Here is a 21,513-nt window from a genome sequence, read left to right as displayed (position 1 = left end):
TTGTCCAACTCTTTTAGATCTACCCAAATAGATTAAATTAATAGTAACTGACTGGTAGATTCTCCTTATTTAATTTCACATCAGTTTAAATATTGAGATCAGCACAATAAAGAATTTATAAATACAAAGATTTACCTAATCTTAAAAAGTTTGACCATTGAAGACACAGATCTAGAATCTAACAACTTAACTTGGGCAGTTTACAAGCAGATTTTTTAAAAATGAGTAAATTATATGGTATGTACATTATCGTATTGATTTCCATGCTTTCAAAAGTTACATATATGTTACTTTTCATTACTGATTTTCATACTTTTGAGAAAAACAGTATTATTTGCTCTTAATTTGCTGACTTTGATTTCTTTGTGTAGTGCTCTTCAGTTCAATAGCATTAAAAATAAAACAAATTTAAATAATATTTGATACATTAAATTGATTTAATATGAATGTGATGAGAGGAAGAGTACTTACATTTGATTTTCTACCAACTGACACCTTTTAACACAGCTGGTTAACAAATCATTCAAAAAGTATGACTTCTATGTTTAAAAATAATATAAGTGAATGAAAGATTTCTACAGAGACAGTCTTAAAATATAATGGGAAGGGTGAAGGACAGAAGCCAAATATACTTACTTGAGCTTTCTTGGCTAAAGTCAATCTACTGCATTCAACTGCATGTTGCCATAGAAGAACCATCAGATCATGTCAGCCCTTTCTTTCTTCAACATTTTGAACCTGACATCTCTAGTCTCCTTAAGACTTTCTCTAATTCACCAATCATTAATAAATTGAAGTCTCTAATTTCAGTATCAAGAAACAAAGTTTTATAAAAGTATACAAAAAGTCTTTTAGTAACCTATTGGATGCAAGTCTTGTCCAACTTGCTTAATATCAAATCAAATTATTAAGTACTTCTAATAATTCTAAGATTTTATGTTTAACCAACAAAATGACTATCTATGTATTGTACAGATTATACTAGTCACACAGAGACATAGGTTTTGTTTTTGTTTTTTTTTTTTAGATGAATTCTCACTCTGTTGCCCAGGCTGGAGTGCAATGGCACAATCTCTGCTCACTCCAACCTCCACCTCCCAGGTTAAAGCGATTCTCCTGCCTCAGCCTCCTGAGTAGCTGGGATTACAGGTGTGCACCACCATGCCCAGATAATTTTTGTAAGTTTGTTTATTTAATGTTGTTATCTATTTTAAGACATAAGAAGGAAGATGGGGAGAAATAAGGAGGTGAGAGAGGAAAGGAGGAAAAAAAAAGGAAAGACGGTAAGGAGGGAGGGAGAAATGTAAAATTGTTTTGAATAATTTTCTACATGGTTTTGTATGGGGTTAGAGGGACTGATGATTTATTATGATTTAAAGAATACCTACAATCTCTGGTTGTGGTGGCTCACACCTGTAACCCCAGCATTTTGAGAGGCCTTGGCTTGATGGATCACTTGTGGCCAGGAGTTCAAGACCAGCCTGGCCAGCATGGTAAAACCCTGTCTCTACAAAAAATGCAAAAATTAGTGGGCATGGTGGTGCATGCCTGTAATCCCGGCTATTCGGGAGGCTGAGACATGAGAATCACTTGAGCTTGGGAGGCAGAGGTTGCAGTGAGTCAAGATTGCAACACTGCACTCTAGCCTCAGCAACAGAGCACATCTCAAAAAATAAAAATAAAAATGAAAATAAAGAATACCTAGAATTTTCCTTTTAATTTTTAGGGTGATATGGTTGGCTCTGTGTCCCTGCCCAAATCTCATCTAAAATTGTAACCCCCATGTGTCAAGGGAGGGATCTGATAGGAGGTGATTGGATTATAGGGGTGGTTCCCCCATCATGCTCTTCTTGTGACAGTGACTGAGTTCTCATGGGATCTGTTTGTTTGTAAAAGTGTTTGGCAGTTCCTCTTTGCAGTATTCTCTCTCACCTGCTGCTATGTAAGACAATGCCTTGCTTCCCCTTCACCTTCTACCTTCTGCCATGATTTTAAGTTTCCTGAGGCTTCCAAGCCATGCAAAACTGTGAGTCAATTAAACTTCTTTCCTTTAAAAATGACCCAGTCTCACCAGTCTCGTTTTTTTTTTTTTCTGTGTCTTACTCTGTCCTCCAGGCTGGAGTGCAATGGCATGGTCTTGGCTCACTGCAATCTCCGCCTCCCAGGTTTAAGCGATTCTTCCATCTCAGCCTCCTTAGTAGCTGAGACTATAACTGCATGCCACCACATCCGTCTAATTTTTAATATTTTTAGTAGAAATTGGATTTTCACTATGTTGGCCAGGCTGGTCTCAAACTCCTGACCTCGTGATCCGCCCCCCCGGCCAAGTAGTTTCTTTACAGCAGTGTGAAAACAGACTAATACACAGGGCCAACAAGAATAATTATGTGTGATTATTTTTCTTAAGTATGTATGCTTTTTAAAAGCATGTGGAGGCACACAATTATTCCTCCAGAATAACAAAATATACTACTTTTCTTTTTACTGCATATCCAAAAGTTTCTATATTTCCATAAAGTTGCTTACTTTATGGTTAGGTAAATGCATGTTCTGGAAAAATATGTCAGAATATACGAAGTGAATCTGTTGCATAAAACCAAAAGAAAGTACTACATTATTTTAGGAAACACGTTTTGCACAAGGACATTTCTTACTCTGAAGTAGCTTAATGTCACAAGTCATTTATATTTTAAAGAAATGAACACCTCCTTGAATTAAATAGAACAGTGAGACAGTATAAAAGCAACACATGCTTATGTCAAATAGAAAATTAGATACAGATCATATTACACATGTTTAAAACATGAAATTAGATAGTTAAAAAGCATATTTAGCTTATATTCTGAATGGTTGCCTTTCAGTTAAAAACACATGTCTAGAACAGGTTGATTGCAGAATTTTATGAAACGACATTACTATGGTTTGAGTTTTTTCTCACCAAAACTCATGTTGAAATTTGATTCCCAGTGTGGAGGTTTTGGGAAGTGGGACCCAGTGGGAAGTGTTTGGGACATGGAAACAGATCCCTCATGAATTGCTTGGTGCCATTCTAGCAGTTGTGAATGAGTTATCTCTCTGATGAGCTTAGATTCTTATGAGGATGGATTAATTCCCTCAAGGGCTGGTTATTATAAATCCAATACGCCCCTTGGGTTTTGCCTCCTCTCATGTGCCTGCTTCCCCTTTCACCTTCTCCACCACGTTATGACACAGCACAAAAGCCCTAAAACCAGAAGCCAGGAAGATGCCAGCACCAGGCTTGTACTTCTCAGCCTCCAGAACAGCGAGCTAAATAAGCCTCTTGTTTTTATAAATTATTTAGTCTCAGGTGTTTTGTTACAGCCACACTAAACAGACTATGATATTATCATCAATATTTAGGTTTGTCGAGCAGTTCTAAGGCTGAACCAGATCAAATGATTCACTGTATACATTCCTCATGCCATGGAAGTACTAGTGCTTTCGAAGGCCATTTTTAATTAAGATAACTTAGTAGCAGCAAAAAAAAAAATTACTTTCTGAAGCACCCAATCTACTTTCCAGCATGTCTTACCCCTTGGCAATCCCATATTTATAATGTCCTTAAAAAAAGAATGTTTCTTAGAGTTTAGCAAAGAAACACCTTATTTTTCTTTTGCGTCGAACATTTCTTCCTTTTGAGTGAGGAAGATCCATCTGTGACTTGTGTCTTCCTTTTCATGTTAGACACCTGGAAGCTGAAATTCTTAAATCACCACCACAGTGATGCTTTTCCTTTATGTTGCAGGCATATAAACAATTCTCATCTTAGATCTTTTCTCCCTATCCTTACTTCAATCATATGACCTTTATTGCATTTTACTTTTAGAAAGATGCCTTAAATCCCTTCAGGAAGGAGAGAGTATGCAAACAAATGAATCCTCACTGACGTACTATTAATAGAATCGTTAGGTCTGGTAGTATATGGAACTCATACCTTTTCCAGTGGCCCCAATCCCTTTCCAGAAAGTCACTTACTACTTCATTTTGTGTAAATTCTGAGGGGTGGGTGTGTGTGTGTGTGTGTGTGTGTGTGTGTGTGTTTTAATTGTTAGTGAAGGAAACAAAATATTCCTCTCTGAAATACTGGGGATCACTGAGCTAAAGAAGGTTAGGCTGGGCATGATGGTTCACACCTGTAATCCCAACACTTTGGGCAGCTGAGGCAGGTGGATCATGAGGTCAAGAGATGGAGAACATCCTGGCCAATATGGTGAAACCCTGTCTTTACTAAAAAGACAAGAATTAGCTGGGTGTGGTGGCATGGGCCTGTAGTCCCAACTACTAGGGAGGCTGAGGCAGGAGAATCGCTTGAACCTGGGAGGCAGAGGTTGCAATGAGCCAAGATTGCACCATTGCATTCCAGCCTGGCAGCAGAGCGAGACTCCATCTCAAAAAAAAAAAAAAAGAAGAAAGAAGAATAAGGTTAAAATGCAGGGGCACATTCTGCCCTTCCTCTTTGCCTTTCCCACCTAAAGGCAGGCACTTTTACAACACTTGCTTATCAGCTCAGAAGTAGAACTCAGAGACAGTGGCGCCAGAAGATCCTGGAGGAGACTTTGTTCTTTCCACGAACGTATCTTCCCACATTTTCCTGCTTTTTGGAAGTCTAGAGATACTCTATTCTTTGTTTTGTCACTATACAGAATGTATAACTCTTTATTAAAGTACTATTTATGCAAGGCCCTATGCCACTGCCTTGAGAGAGAAATACTTTTGAACTGAGGCCTCTCCCGTGTGATGGGTACAGCATGTGTTAATACACGTTAGCTGAGTTTTGCTCTGTTAATCTAACTTTTCAGGAAAGTATCTCAACTACAAATCTATGAGGGAAAGAAAAGAAATTATATTTTCTCCCTACAAGAAACAACGGGTTAAATGCGTAGTAAGAACTTGCTTACTACGTTCCGAAACATGTCCGAAGACAAGTTTTCCCAATTCCGACATTTTTATTTAAGACGTAAAACATATTCTGAAATCAGCTAAGAAATATTTATTTTCTTTCTTCCTTTATATATCATGTTTTCTGACTAATGTTCTTAATTCTGAAGCCCTTATTGAATTATAATGTGGGCAAGCCCTTATTGAATTATAATATGGGCAAGGAATATACGCATACATTATCCTATTCATTCAGATCCATTGAAAGTTTTACTTTAAGCCAAAAATTAAATTAAAAAGCTAGAGACATAAAACATAATACGATGAACCATAACATTTAAATTTTGCAGAATACGTAGTGTAATGATGATTACACTAAATGTTTTCAAAAAAGGAAACTTTCTTAGGAATATCCTTAGACAGTAATATGGTTTCCTTTTATATGTTTATTTTTTTTCATTTCAGGGTGTATATACACAGGTTTGTTATACGGATATATTATGTAATACTGGGGTTTGGACTTTTATTAATCCTATCACTCAAATAGTCAACATAGTACTTAATAGGTAGTTTTTCAACTCTTGTCCCACTTCCCCCCTCTTCTTTTGCAGACCCCAGTACCTACTGTTTCCATCTTTATGTCCATGTGTACTCATTGTTTAGCTCCCACTTATAAGTCAGAACATGCAAAAAAAGAAAAAAAAAGAACATGCAGCATTTGATTTTCTATGTCTGCCTTAATTCACTTTGAATAATGGCCTCCAGCTATATCCATGTTGCTGCAAAGGACATGACTTCATTCTTCTTTATGGCTGTATAGCATTCCATGGTATATATGTGCCACTCAATTTTTTTTCCTATCTGTGAGTTCAGCACAAAGATAAATATGTACATGTATGTTTGTATACAAGTACACATTATTATTAACTATAGTCACCATGCTGTACATGTGTTGCATATATAACATGCATGTTACATGGTATAGCCTGAATTTTGTACCCACTCCCACCACCACTCATATGTTGAAGCCTAACTCTCAATGTGACTGTATTGGAGACAGAGCTTTAAAGAAGGTGAGAAAGATTAAATGAGGTCATACAACAATCTGTGAGTGCTAGGTTTTGAGCTAGAGTAGAAACATATTGCTAAAGAAACACATAACGTGGTAGAAACAATATCTTATATACCTTTTTACTTCCAGTGCCTAGAAAAAGTTCTTGACTAATAGACAGATAAAAAGATGATGGGAGTCAGGGACTTCATCAGCTCTCTTGACAGAAGCCAGGAACAGAGATGAGATGATACCAGCTAAGACACTAAGAGCTTGAATTAAATGGTACAGAGAAAGCAGAATAGAATTAAGACAGATTGTGGGACTTCTTGGATTCTACAAGGACTGGACCACTATTCAAGAAAAAAGAAGAAATACCCCTAAAGGGTTTCAGAGATCACTGGGGCTGCTACTCTCGCAAGAGGCCCAGGAAGCAGGACTGTTTCCTTCTAGGTTTCAAAGCGGGGGCTGCCTCTCCAGTTTCTGCAGGGCAGGATGACCCTGTTCAGCGCCTCTAGGGCAGGACCCACCCTTACAGGGAGCCACCCTTGCAGAGAGAATCTGCCTCACCCACAGAGCCATCAGGGTGACCCTGCCATCCCAGAGGAACTGGAGAGCAAAATACTGAAACAAATGGATTATTTTCAAGTCTTAACATCAAATAGAATTTGCCTTTTTAGGCTTTAGACTTCATTAGGACACATCATCCATTCCTTTTTCCATTTTTTCCCTTTTGGCATAGAAATGTCTCCTCTATGCCTGCCCTACCATTGCATTTTGGAAGCACATAACTTGTCTGGTTTCACAGGTTCACAGCTAGAGAGGAAGTCTGCCTCAAGATGAGGCACGTTTCACCCATATCTGATTATATGGTATTTCTTGGTAGTTATTTGTTTTTCCACAGCTTTACTGAGGTGTAATTGACAAATTAAATACACCTGAAGTAAATAAATAGCTCACTTTGTTTGTATGAACATTTTAACAATGTTAAATTCTTCTAGTCCATGAACACAGGATATCCTTGCTAATACACGTTATCATTTGTCTTTTTGTTAATAGCCATTCTAACATGTGAATGTTATATCCCATTACGGTTTCTATTTGCATTTCCCTGATGATTAGTGATGTTAAGCATCTTCTCATGTACTTTTTGTACATTTATAAAAATTGTATTATTTACAGTGCACATATGCATATATGTGATACACATATACATATACATTGATATACATATACATTGTGGAATGATTACCACAATCATGCTAATTAACATATCCATAACATGTAGCATAGTATTTCTGTTTTGTGATAAGAACATTTAATATCTATGTTCTTAGTCATTTTCAAGTATAAAATACATTATAAACTTTAGTCACCATGCTGTATAATAGATCTCCAGAACTATTCATCCTAATTGAAACCTTGGTGGGCATGCTGGTCTTGAACTCCTGATCTCAAGTGATCTGCCCATCTTGGCCTCCCAAAGTGCTGGGATTACAGGTATGAACTACCATGCCTCGCCAAGGATTATTTTTTCTATTTCTGTGAAAAATGACATTGGAAATTTGATGGGGATTGCATTGACGCAATAGATCACTTTGGTTGTATGGACATTTTAACAACATTAAATTCTTCTAGTCCATGAACACAGAATATCTTTCCATTCATTTGTGTCTTCTTTAATTTATTTCATTAATATTTTACAGTTTTCAATGTACAGATCTTTTACTTCCTTAGTCAAATTCACTCCTATATGGAATTATTACCTTGATTTCTTTTTGAGACAGTTGCTGTTAGTGTATGGAAATGCTACTAATATTTATATGTTAATTTTGTGTCCTGAAACCTATGAACATTTGTTTATTAGTTCTAACAGTCTTTTGGTGGAGTCTTTAGGGTTTTTAATATTTAAGATCATGTCATCTGCAAACACACAATTTACATCTTCCTTTCCAGTGTAGATGCCTTTTCTTTCTTTCTCTTGCCTAACTGCTCTGACTAGGACTTCCAGTACTATACTGAATAGCAGTTGTAAGAGTGGGCATCCTTGTCATGTTCCTATGATTTAGATATGACTTTAAACTTCAGACTTTAGAGTAGGTACTGAATGAATTAAGAGTCTTGTGGCTTTTGAGATGGAAAGAATACATTTGCATTCAAGAGGGCATGAGTTTTGGGGGCCATGAATGAAGGCTATGAACTGAATTGTGTTTTCCTAAAGTTCATATGGTGAAACTCTAACCTGCAATGTGACTGTATTAAAAATAGAACCTGTAAGGAGGTGATTAAGGTTAAATAAGGTCATGAAGATAGGGTCCTGGTCCTTTGGGATTAGTGCCCTTACGGGGAGAGACATGAGAGAGCCTGCTCTCTCTCTGCCCAGAAAGAAGTCATATGAACACACAGGGAGATGGCAGCTGCCAACAAGCCAGGAAGAAAGCCTCACCTGAAACTATGTTGGCAGTTATCACAGATTTCCAGCCTCCAGAATTGTAAGAAAATAAATGTTTATGGTTGAAGCCACGTAGACTACGGTACTTTGTTGTGGCAGCCTGAGTACAGACTAATATATCACACATGTGCCACATATACGTGCTGTACCTGTTATGAAAGTGCATATGACACTCAGGAGTTGCACATATACATATATGCATGCTAAATGTATGTTATACATCATGTTTTATATAATGCACATCTTCTCTACCTCCCTTTATTTATCTATCTATGAACATACACACATAGATTGAGAGAGAGCAAACAAGCCCCGATCTCCGTGCTCGACAGTTAGCTTAACCCCATTCTGGGACCTCATACTCCAGCCTTGACCCTGGTTATATGCCAATGCCAATGATCCATGCCATTAATCCTAGGGCAGCTAAGTCATAAAACTTGAGAATATAATACTGAAAAAAAAATCTTAAATAGGTTAGCAGCAGCATCTTTACTTAAAACAGCTATAAATAATTTTGTTACCATAAAGGTATTAATTGTAATAAGAATATTTATATTTGCTGTAATTAATGTGCATTTCTAAATAAAGGAATAACTTTTCAAAATGTTTTGTTAACTTACCTTGTCACAGATCCATTTCTTAGGATTTTCACTTCGGAATTGTTCTGTGTGAGAAATGGGACTATACTTGCTTGATAAATGCATTGATGGGATGTACTTTTTATTTTTATGGTATGAAGAAAATGGCAAAAACCTGAAAGAGATATTTAGGAGATATTATTAACTTGATTTCTAGAGACATTTGATTTTAAAAATAAGGATTTGGTTACAGTACAGTGAAAATGATACATGATTTAGAATCAGAATACCCAGATTCCATTTCAACCTCTGCCACTGAGTATCTGTGTTATAACTTCTATTCATCTTTATTTTCTATTCCGCAAATGCAGATACTAAAATGTTCTTCACAGAATTTTTGTGAGTCTCAAGTATTTTATATAGAGAGATGTTAAATAACACATTTATGAATTAATTATGCCAAAAACTCAAAATGCATCATATAAATGAAAATGTTCTTAATTTTAAAATAGTAACCCTAAACCAAAAGGACAGACAGTACAGTCAATTCTCATTGAAGCAGACTTTCTTTAATCTTAAGTCACTTGAATAACGGTAGCATTATTGGTAGCAGTTATGAATAATGGGCCTTCAAGTCAGCCAGACCTGTAATCACATCTTAGCTCTGCTTTGCTAGCTGTATTACCTGAATGAGCAAGTTACCTGAATGAGCCTTGACTTCCATATAAGGTTATTACAATGAATGAACAACTTAATTTATGTAAGGTATTTAACATGGAGGCTGAAAAGAACGTGTCCAATAAATAATGTTGGTGCTAAAAGCAGACACAAAAATCAAAGTAACCTGCTGCAGCAATCGTTATCATCATCATCATCATCATGACTTTAGATATTTTTATGATCAACAGAAAAGACCAAACTTTTAAAACCCACATAAACTCTCACAGATCATCTAAGATTGTGATATGCTTTCAGTATAACCCAGATACCTCACAAAACACACTGAAATAAGAGTAATGAAAATTTTTAAAAAGTTATAAACCTATAAGAAGAAATACAACAGAAAATAAGAAAGAGCAATTGATAATACCAATTAACTTTTAGCAGGTGGAAGGAAGATAGGAAATTCATAAATGACACAAAAGAGTTAAGAGAACTGAAATCTAAGTGCTGAAAGAGTGAGATGTCAAAGAGAAACAGGGTAGTTTGTCCTGCAGAACCATGGAAAGACTCTGGAACTAAATCTACAGTTATTGCAGAAAGTGAGAGAAAGAATGAAGCTGAAAACAGTTGCAAGTCTATGTAAGCAGTAATGAAATCCCCAGGTCCATGTCCCAGTCCATGTATCCATAACAACCTATTCTTAGAAAAATTTACACCAAAAAGCTCCAGTCTCAAGGAAAGCAGGTACAGAGGAAGGCCAAGGGGAAGCACCAAATGGAATATGTAGATTTTAACCCAATGTCTACCCATTGAACTCTTCCCTTGCTCATCTCTTAAGTGCACTGGCAGCTTGGACTTATATCCTGACTGCATCTTTGGAAAAGATGTGACAGTTCCCAGCGAAACGAGTTCAAATGTCAACAATCTAGGGATGTTTTGATTAAAAGGCAGTATGAGAGTAAAATAAAATCTGTTGAAAAGCCACTCTTTTACACACATAGAGTTTCTAATCTAATTTTTACATTTCCTCTTTTAATATAAACTTAAGAATGGATTAGCAGTGGGAAAATAATCAACATGGAAGAAGGATACAAATCCAAGCATAAGGAATAAGCTGGAAGAAACAGGCATCATAATGCAGCAAACGGGTAAATTCAGAAATTTTTAATGCATATAATCAAAAGAGATACAGTATTAATGAAATAAAATTTGGATGCTTTTTTAGATTAAAAAAACATTTAGAGAAAAGTGGAAGCTCTGGAAAATAAAAAACTATATATAGCAAAATAAAATATTCTCCTGAGAAAAACATTCTAAAATTCAGACTTTAAAAAGAGGTTGAGGTTGAACATATATTTATTGAGCCATTACTATATGCCAAAATTTTCACGCAGATGCTCTCATTTAGTTAAGACAAAGAAGGATGTTTTCAAAAATCTAAATTCAATTGAAAATTATTTTTTGGCATTTGATACACTTAGAAAAAATAGCATTCTTTCATCAATTTTAATATCTCTCTGCAATTTCTTCTTAATATTTATTAATAAATTCCTTCTTAATATTTTTCCTAAGAAAATATTTTCTAACACTATTTAAAAAAAAGCAGAATACAGAGCTTTGAATTATACAAAGTTACAGAAGCATGTATTACGTATGCTCTTGGGAAAAGAGCTCTCATATAAGATAGATTATGGTCCTTACAGTGCTAATTCACACATGGGATGGACATCACACACAAAAAAATTAATGTGGCCCCAATGTCCCTGAGTATACAAAGGAGGTGCTGTGAGCCGGCTGCTGCACTTACAGTTCTTATCACTTCTGAATTGCATTTTAATAGTACATTTTTCTTTTGTGTCTGAACAAAATTTGCCTTCTCAAGGGAAGGGATGGCTGAGAAGACAAGGCTGGAACACTGGGTATTTCCCTGCTCATGAATTAACTCTACTTTCATTTAGCCATTATATTTCATGAAAGTAACATATATGCAAATTCTTAATTGTACATATATATGTGCATGTATATATATTCAAAAATATCTAGATATTTTATAATCTTTAAGTAACATTTATCTTCATATTAGGAAAAATTATTTAATTCTCAAATCAGATTACTCTATAGAGTATAAATAGCAACATTCAAAAAATCACTTTGGTTTATAATAAAATTTTACATAATTATCAATTACTTTAAAACTATGTTCTTTTACCAGTTTTCAATGTATATTCAGTTGTGTTTATGCTTATAGTGAGTACTTTTCAATTAACTGAACTTCATGTTAAAGAAGAGTAATATATGCATTTATCTGTTATTTTTTACAATCTTATCAAAGACACAGATCTGGCAAAAATTCTTGAAAGTAATGTTGAGATATAGTGTTATATACAAACAAGTAACAACTTGAATGTCTGGGCAGTTACAGAATAATTGGTAGAGGTCTCAGGAAGCAAAAATTAGAAATAGTCAATTAGCTTTCAAAAATATAGGTCCCTTTTATACAAAGTCTTCACATTCTGAGTATACTTAATATTATTTTATTATTATATACATATATATATTTTCCAAATAAGAACACTAACAAATTACATTCATAGTTTTTCTACCATATAACTCTTTTTCATTTTCCCCCTTTGCTTAAAGTCCTACTATTGTTCCTCATAACTCTAGGTTTTCCATCAATGCATTTATTTCACTGCCAGATAATTCAAATCTTCAAATTATGCACCTCTCTTGCCTATTGAATCGAGCCTAAATTCTCCAACTTAGCTGTTAGGCTTTTTCCCAATGCACTTGATCTGTTCAGGCTGTTCAACCACTCCCTACCTGCTGTTCTCTTGATGCCTTTTCTGCCTTTCTTCTCCCATCCTACCTCTACGCCTTCGTTTATGCTCTTCCTCCAGAAATGCTGATCCATGCACTACTGCTCTTTCAAAATCCACTTTAACATCCAGCTTTCCTAGGCATAGCCTAATCTGCCCACTCAACTGACACTGATTTCTCTGTTATCAAAATATTTATTCACTGAACAACTCTTAATAAATTTATATACTAGGTACTTGGAAAAATACAGGGCCAGGCAGGGTGGCTCACACCTATAATCCCAGCACTTTGGGAAGCCAAGGTGGGAGGATTGCTTGAAGCCAGGAGATCAACACCAGCCTGGGCAACAAAGTGAAAACTTGTCTTTAATAAATTTTTTTTTGAGACGGAGTCTCTCTCTGTCACCCAGATTGGAGTTCAGTGGCGCAATTTCGGCTTACTGGAACCTCCGCTTCCCGAGTTCAAGTGACTCTCGTGCCTCAGCCTCCAGAGTAGCTGAGACTACAGGCACCCGCCACCACCCCGGCTAATTTTTGTATTTTTAGTAGAGACTGGGTTTCATCATATTGGCCAGGCTGGTCTTGAACTCCTGAACTTGTGATCCGCCCACCTCGGCCTCCAAAAGTGCTGGAATTACAGGTGTGAGCCACCGCACCTGACCCTAATAAAAATTTTTAAAAATTAGCCCGGTGTGGTGTAATGTGTTCATACCCCTACTAGAAGGTGAATTCTAGAAGGTACTGAAAGGTACTGAAAGGAATTCACCTTCTAGTAGGGGTATGAAATGAGATAATAAACACAAGCAGAATGTGATAAGTTTTATAATGGATGTATGGACAACAGGCAATTAATGCAAAGAGGAAGATTTGTGTTTGCATATATGTGTCTGTGCAGGTATGGCGAGTTACTGGCAGGGAAATGGACTATGGGGCATGGAAAAATTGTCTTCCCAGACCATGTATGCCAGAACTGAGTACTGAAAGGCAAGTAGAGCTCAAGTTAAGAATCTGGTGAAAGCTACTTTAGGCAGAAAAAACAACATGTGCAAATAAATGTAGGTGAGTTAGAGCATAAAAAGGAATGCTGAAGAAACTGAAAAGGATTCAGCATAGCTAGAAAATTCTGTTCTTGTGAAGACAACAAAGTAGATCACAAACAGCCTTAGTGGAGACAAGATTGTTGATGAAAACAATCCACGGGGACTAGGCCGGTGGCTCACACCTGTAATCCTAAACTTTGAGAGGCCGAGGCAGGTGGATCACCTGAGGTCAGGAGTTCAACACACCAGCCTGGCCAACATGATGAAACCCCATCTCTACTAAAAATACAAAAAATTAGCCAGGCATGGTGGCACACACCTGTAGGCCCAGCTACTCAGGAGGCTGACGCATGAGAATCGCTTGAACCAGGAGGCAGAGGTTACAGTGAGCTGAGGTCCTGCCACTGCACTCCAGCCTGGGCGACAGAGTGAGACTCTGTCTCAAAACAAAACGATACAGAACAACAATGAGAAAACAGTGAGGAGTCACCTGCAAGCAAATTTCAAAGTCGGGTTACCTTGGGACAGATACTTACATATGATGAATTCAGAAGATCTGATGGCATAGGAGTGGAAGGGAAACCTGGGACTCTCATATTAAGTCAATACTTTCTAAGGGGACTAGAGTGGTTCTTGATCAGTAGCATCTTATAGCACAAGGAAGACAGACATAACTACTCTCTAGAGGAAAACGGTGCCAATTTATGCCATTAGGATTGTTATAGATGAAGTTCAGCTTACTGTGAGAACTCAAAATATTTGTGATGGTAAACACATAGAGAAAAAAATCAGGAAATTTGATACAAACAACCGGAAAAATATTACAATGATCAGATGCAGAATATAAGTATTTTGATTATTTAAACCTTTTACAATAAAATCACCTGAGGTAAGGAGTTCGAGACCAGACTGGCCAACATGGTGAAACCCTGTTTTTACTTAAAAAAACAAAAATTAGCCAGGTGTGGTGGCAGGTGCCTATAATCTCAGCTACTTGGGAGGCTGAGGTAGGGAGAATTACTTGAACCCAGGAGTCAGAGGTTGCAGTGAGCCAAGATTGCACTGTTGCACTCCTGCCTGGGCGACAAGAGAGAAACTCTGTCTCATACAAACACACACACACACACACACACACACATGACAATCTGTGGACAATAATATATTACAGATTGATATAAACCATAAAACATTTTTCTTTATTTTTACATATGCATGAATTATGACTGCCCAATAGGATAGTTATACAATCTGCAGTAGATTCTGCCTTAGGTAAATTATTTCAAAATAGACACAGTGATAGAGATTTATAGATATCAACACACGGCTATGCAACAGGTAAGTCTCAGACACCAAACATATCCTAGATCAGCTCCCTCTCAGTGGAAGAGCGCCCAGTGCAATATATGTATTAAACATAAAACAGGATAAAGGGATACTCCGTTACAAGTCAGGAATTTGGTTCCAGACTGCAATACATTCTCCAATGAGCTACACAATAGCATACAAATAGTCCTTTCATCTAGAATAGAAGTAGGAGAAATAGCAAACTAGAACAAGTTTCTCTAAAAATTTATAGCAGAGCTTGTATAATTCTCCAATTTGTCTATTTGTTTCTTTTAAAAATTTAAAAAATAGAGATAGGGTCTCACTATGTTGCCCAGGCTGGTCTCAAGCTTCTGGGCTCAAGCAATCTTCCTGCCTTGGCCTCCCAAAGTGTTGGGATTACAGGCATGAACAAACCACACTTGGCCAATCCAACACTTCCTAACGTGAGGACTGCTCCTAGACCTGCCCTCGGCATCTCAACAGCTAGCAAAAATCTGAGGTGAGCTTACAGATAGCACGGTTATCTCTCCAGGGCGAATAGCCTTACTGTTTCCCTGCTGGCAAGTAAAAGGAAAGGGAGAGACAGCTAAGGATTCTCCCCAAAGGGAGCAAATCCAGGGTGACATTCTTACTACTTAAATCTCCTGAGAGGTCAAAAGACAATCTAAGACAGGTAACCCTACCACTGGAACCACCGTACCTTGCAGGATGGATGACGGCAGCCCTGCCGGAGAAAGTCGGACTGGGGTGGTGGCGGGGGTTGGAAAAGGGGAGGCAAAGGAAGGCTTACGCTTCTCCTAGAGACAGGCCTTGTAATACTGAAAGGGATACTCAGTTCTGCAACTGCCTTAGGTAAACAAATACTAAGTATATAATAAACTCTTGGTGACTTGATTCATAGTTAATTCAATTCACTAGATATGTCTTATTAACTAATATGTTCGATACATTATATTAGACACTATGAGTATAAAAAGGTAAATAAGCAGATGCCCAAAGACTCTTAAAATCTCGTGAGAGAAAAAGACAAATAACTACAACAGCATAAAGTGGGAGTTGGGGGTAGAACGGGGGGAGGTGAAGCTTTTAGGATAAAGGCAATAAAGGAAGCATACGAGAACAGAGAGCATGGAGGGCACTATCTAACCCGGGCTTTAACAAACGGGTCAGATGCCATTAGACAGAAATGGGAATCGAGGATGAGGTAAAAGACTGGAAAACATATGCGGGCTCTTGTAAGTATGTAGCCTAGTTGCCTGGAAAATAGAATGCTGTTGCCAGGGTGCTTATATTGTCTATCAGAACAGGTTAAGTTTCAGCAGTTTCATCTTGTCTTACTTAACATCTCTATGAAGGATGTTGGAACTCTATGCAACTGAGAATATTAGCCCACTTGCAGATACTCCTGTCACACCTATAACCACTGTGGAGGTGCTACACTGGCTCTGTCCTTGAGAGGCCGACTGGGCCACAGCATCACAAAGGCTAACAAAGACAGGGGATCAAGGCGGTGGCCCGTTACCACATTCCTCGCTGTAAACTCTGTTGCTGAATTACATGCCTTATGATCCTTTGATGCCAGGCAAGCCTGACACTTTCCACCTTCTATTGGAAGAGATTTTGTATCTGTGAATTATAAAATTAAGGACTCTTAAACAATAAGTGACTACTGACGCATTCACTTTTTCAGGTGGGAAAAGAGAAACATATACTTTTTCTTATTTTCCAAGTAGGTATAAAATTAATTACTTTTCAAATTTCAAAACCTTCTATCCTATATAGACAAGAAAATATAATAACAAAACAGAAAATAAGGTCTTATGAATTTTATTGTTTCAATATTTGAGTAATTGAACTTCACACGTTCAAGTAGTAGTTAACTTCTAACTACCTTAAGAGTGACTGTAGGATGTTATTATTTCTTAGCATGCACTACTGAGGTAATAAATGACAAAGAATCTCTTAGAAAATCAATGGTTTTGTCTTTTAAATTACATAAAGTAGGAATTACGTCAATTGTTTTTTCTGTTCTTATAGCAGAATTTTAGCACATTCTCAAAAGATCACAAGTTTCATTAATAAAGATGTTAGTCTATGAGCAGCCTCGTCCTTCCAATCATAACAACATTGGAAGGACAGGAACTCCTAGATAGGGATATAGGAGTGACTGCTAGGGGTCACCCCAGAATGTCTGCTTAAAAGGTCTATCTAAAATACTTGCCACAGAAGGGGCAAGGCGTAAGAGCTTTGTAATGTTCAAACAGAACAATTATTTAAATAGGGAAAAAGAAAAAAGGAATAGAAAACTTCCACTGTAGACTAATTAAGGGAAGGGATTCTGTACGCTGGTCTACAAAACTTGATTTGGCAAGCAAAGACACCTATGTTTAAAAGTTGGGAAAGAGTTGATGAAAGGACGTAAAGAGGAAATACGGATAAATGATGTTGATTGGATCTAATAAATGAATCCACACACAGCAAATGTTCATGTTATAAAAGTACACCTGCTCAAAAATTACTATTAACTCTAATATTTCAACCATTATTATAATATAGAAAATGGTAAATTTAGGCTGGGTTCTGTATTCTGGGTTCACACCTGTAATCCCAGCACTTTGGGAGGCCGAGGCTGGTGGATCCCTTGAGGTCAGGAGTTCGAGATCAGTCTGGCCAACATGACAAAATTCTATCTCTACTAAAAATGTAAAAAATAGCCAGGTGTGGTGGCATGGGCTTGTAATCCCAGCTACTCAGGAGGCTCAGGCAGGAGAATCACTTGAACCCAGGAGGCGTAGGCTGAAGTGAGCCAAGATCACACCACTGCACTCCAGTCTGGGCAACAGAGTGAGACCCTGTCTCAAAAAAAAAAAAAAAAAGGAAGAAAAAAAAGAAAGAAATGTTTTGAGGCTAAGAGGCTGAGTTATAACCAGTTCATGCCTGATCTCATCAGATGACCTGGTTTTCATAAACGAAAAAACTAATCATGGGCTTTTTTAAGGCAAAGCATTTTGAAAGAATATGTAATTAGAAATATACAAATTATTTGGCAACAATATTTGAAATAGGATGAGACATGTTTTACACTTGTAGTAAGTATAATTATTAAAGAATAGTTTTGCCCCTTCTAAAAAAACAAACCATGTTTGTTTTGAAAAAGATCAGCAAATAAATAGCAGTCTATTTTTCATTACCTTCAATATGAAAAATAAAAACTATCTGTACTTTATGTATTAACTACCTAAATGTCGAGGTAAACCTAATATATAGCTCATTAATACAAACAGAAAGATTTCAAAACATAGCTTAGATTAGTGGAGTTTTTGAAGAGATATTAATAAAATGAGCAACAATCTGAAATAGAAATTAGACAGACTCCGTTTATGGCTGAGGACAAACCATAGCTATAAGAGCTTAATACACACAGTATTTTATACTTAGAGTAGACTTCATAGCACAAATTTAAAACTTATGAACTATTTAGGCGGCAATATCTCCGCCCGCAGGGTGGAGACAGAAATGTAATGTTTAAATACAAAGAATGCAAGTGGCAAGACTATCTGTTCAACTAAACAGTAAGTTTATATTGCAAGCTTCTAAACTTAACTGGAAAGAGATTTTTCCTTTTTCCTTACATTTTTCTTAGCTTAAGAGGAATGTATTTCCCTGGATTTATTATTATTATTAACAATCTCAAATCATCTTGGCTCAGTAATTTCATTACATCTATGTAACAAATTTCTGATACATATTTTGCAGAGTTCACTTTATTTTCCTCTGACTGTGAAAAATGTTTTTAAAAATCTCTGCTGAAAGATACTAAAGTTAAAGGCGTCAGCTAAATAGCATTCACATAGGCTCTTCTTTTAGGCCATTTACATCGAATGCTTTAAACTAACAAAGTTTCACGAATGGCTAAAAACGATGAAAACAGATATTTTAAGGACTTATATAAATCACTTAAAGAACATTAACTTCTCACGCCTGTAATCTTAGCACTTTGGGAGGCCAAGGTGGGTGGATCACTTGAGCCCAGGAGTTTGAGACCAGCTTGGGCAACATGGTGAAACCCCATCTCTACAAAAAGTACAAAAGTAGCTGTGTGTGGTGGGGGGAAGGGATAGTCCCAGCTACTAGGGAGGCTGAGGTGGGAGGATCATCTGAGCCTGGAGGTCAAAGCTGCGGTGATCAGTGATCATGCCACTGCACTCCAGCCTGGGTGACAAAGTGAGACCCTGTCTCAAAAAAAACACAAAAACAAAAACATATACTTAAGGAGGAAAATAAGGTGGCTAAGGTGGCAATAAATACATCTAATTATACTCAGAGCAGTGTATTACAAACTATGGTCTGGAGATGAGGTGAAGGGACTCAGGGCCAACTAGGCCATTTGCTCCACGAGTTCAACAGATTTTTGTTACTGGCCATGGTGGCTCATGCCTGTAATCCCACCACTTTGGGAGGCCGAGGTGGGTGGATCACCTAAGGTCAGGAGTGCGAGACCAGCTTGGCCAACATGGTAAAACACTGTCTCTACTAAAAATGCAAAAATTAGCCAGGTGCAGTGGTGTGTGCCTGCAGTCCCAGCTACCTGGGAGGCTGAGGCAGAAGAATCTCTTGAACCCAGGAGACGAGGGTTGCAGTGAGCTGAGATCGCACCACTGCACTCCAGCCTGGGCGACAGAGTGAGACTCTGTCTCAAAAAAAAAAAAAGAAAGACTTTTGTCTGTCTTGTTTACTGCTATGTTCTCAATGCCTAAGTAGTACCTGGCATATAGTCAGCATGCAATAATATTTGCTGAGTGAATACATATGCAAAATGCTATATACTGTATTCTATTTCCCCTCTTTGATGCTCACATCAAATAAAAGTATATTTAAGACTGATAAGCCCTGTGCGAAAAATCCATTTAAGTGTTTTCAATGCAATTTTTCCCCAAATCTATTTGAAAGAAACACATTAACATTAGTTTTAAGACTAGTTTTTTAAGAGTTTAGAAAATCACGTTTATAGTAAAAATAACAAAAGAAAATATAAGCCTGTTACTGAGACTTCTAGTGTAGTATTAACAAACATCAAAGAGAAATCATAATTTACCTCATTTTTTTGGCTTGACTTGGTTTTAGTGAGAATGATTTTTGTGATCTGATATATTAGGCTAAAACGAGCAAAACCTAGCTCAAGTTCAAGAGTCAGAATCCAATACGTAAGAAACCTCTGAGCACTTATTGTTGGTCAACTATTGTGCTAAGTGTAGCACATAAGTCAGGGGCTCTGTTGTTGAGAAGCTTATCATCCAGAACAAGGCTCTCTTATTTTTCTGCTGAAGGGCCAGGCAGGTCACATGAATGAGTCAGATGTAAACTGAAGAGTCCAAGTTTGATCAACTGTTGCCATGTCAGACTGTGAGCCTGCTCCTTCTAGATCTCCTAATTTTTGCCATAAGTGGAAAAATTTGGAGTTTTAAATAATTTAATTACCATTCTTAATTAATTTTCAATTTATCTAATTTTTAGAATATTGTGGGATCCAAATACGACACCCTCGGAGGCTATACGCAGCTCACAAGCTACTAGTTTGCAATCTCTGGTTTAGAATTTTAAAGTGAGTATCCAGCTCTGTCAATGATTTTAAGGCCCATGACAAGATAAATTATAACTTAAATTACTGTTCAAGCTTTTGTATGAGATCACCAAATCATCATTAGTTATTCTTAAGAAATTGTGACTGTACCAAAGACGTAACGAAATGATATTTAAACAGAAGACTATAGATTCTACAATATATAGAGGGCTTAATGTGATGCTAATATCAAAAGAAAATACAGGAGAAGAGACAACTAGGTGATAGTTACAGGGGAAAGTAAAATCTACTAATGAATGACTTCCCGACAGACAAATCCTAGATACCCTTTTTAGTTTTCACTGAATTTAAACTCTGCATCAAGCTGTTCATCCACTCCTTGTAGCCAACGCTCTTTAATTTGCACAATCGCTCCTGGTTCTCTTTCTTGCTGTCTCTGTTTCTTGACTGACTCATTATTATCTGCCAATATCTTAAATTAATGACTCTTAACAAGAACTGTGCATTCGAATCACCTGGGCATATTTTGCAACTATTTATGCCTACTGAACCAAACTATCTGTGATTGAGACTTAGGAATTCATATGCATGTAATTTTAAACCTCAAGGTGATGCAGTTCAGCAACCCTGACTAAAAACCACTGCCCTAACATTAAAGCAATTCCGAGAAATCTGTAATCTCCTCTCTGTATAGTTTCTCCTGGGGCATTAGTCCATCACCAAGGTTTTAACTATCACCTCCGAACTGATGATTTCTAAATCTTTATCTCAATACACAGTATCATTCTTTAACTGAAGAACAGTATTTTTAAATGTTCACTAGGGATATTTACCTTGATACACTAGAGGAACCTCAAATAGAGCTGCCTCCAAGTTAAACTCATACCCAAATCCTCCATGCTTTCAAACTTGCAATGCTTCTTACATATTTTTTCTTAGGTAAGTCAGAACATCACCCTCTAGCCAATCACCTAAGTCAGAAGCCATCAAGGGCATAAGAGGACCTTCCTGCCTCTGCTCTTCTCAATCTGAGAAGATTCTTGCTTGTGGCTCTACTCTCACAAAAAACCTGTATTTGATACAATGTGACACACCCTCCCCTTG

General features: G+C 37.1%; 1 protein-coding gene across 2 annotated transcripts in view; it reads right to left on the bottom strand.

Annotated features, from left to right (window-relative positions):
• Positions 1-21,513, bottom strand: part of SPATA17 (spermatogenesis associated 17) — a 212,468-nt gene that overhangs the window by 48,979 nt on the left and 141,976 nt on the right. For both annotated transcript variants that reach the window (XM_064383459.1, XM_021677167.2), the window contains exon 9: positions 9,023-9,155. In XM_064383459.1, the coding sequence (XP_064239529.1) occupies positions 9,023-9,155 (133 nt within the window). The remainder of the gene's footprint in view (positions 1-9,022; positions 9,156-21,513) is intronic.

The sequence above is a fragment of the Aotus nancymaae genome, unplaced genomic scaffold (assembly GCF_030222135.1).
Source record: "Aotus nancymaae isolate 86718 unplaced genomic scaffold, 86718_ANA_hifiasm-v0.15.2.pri h1tg000032l_0, whole genome shotgun sequence".
NCBI classification, from domain to species: Eukaryota; Metazoa; Chordata; class Mammalia; order Primates; family Aotidae; genus Aotus; species Aotus nancymaae.
This window is presented reverse-complemented; position numbering and strand designations above follow the sequence as displayed.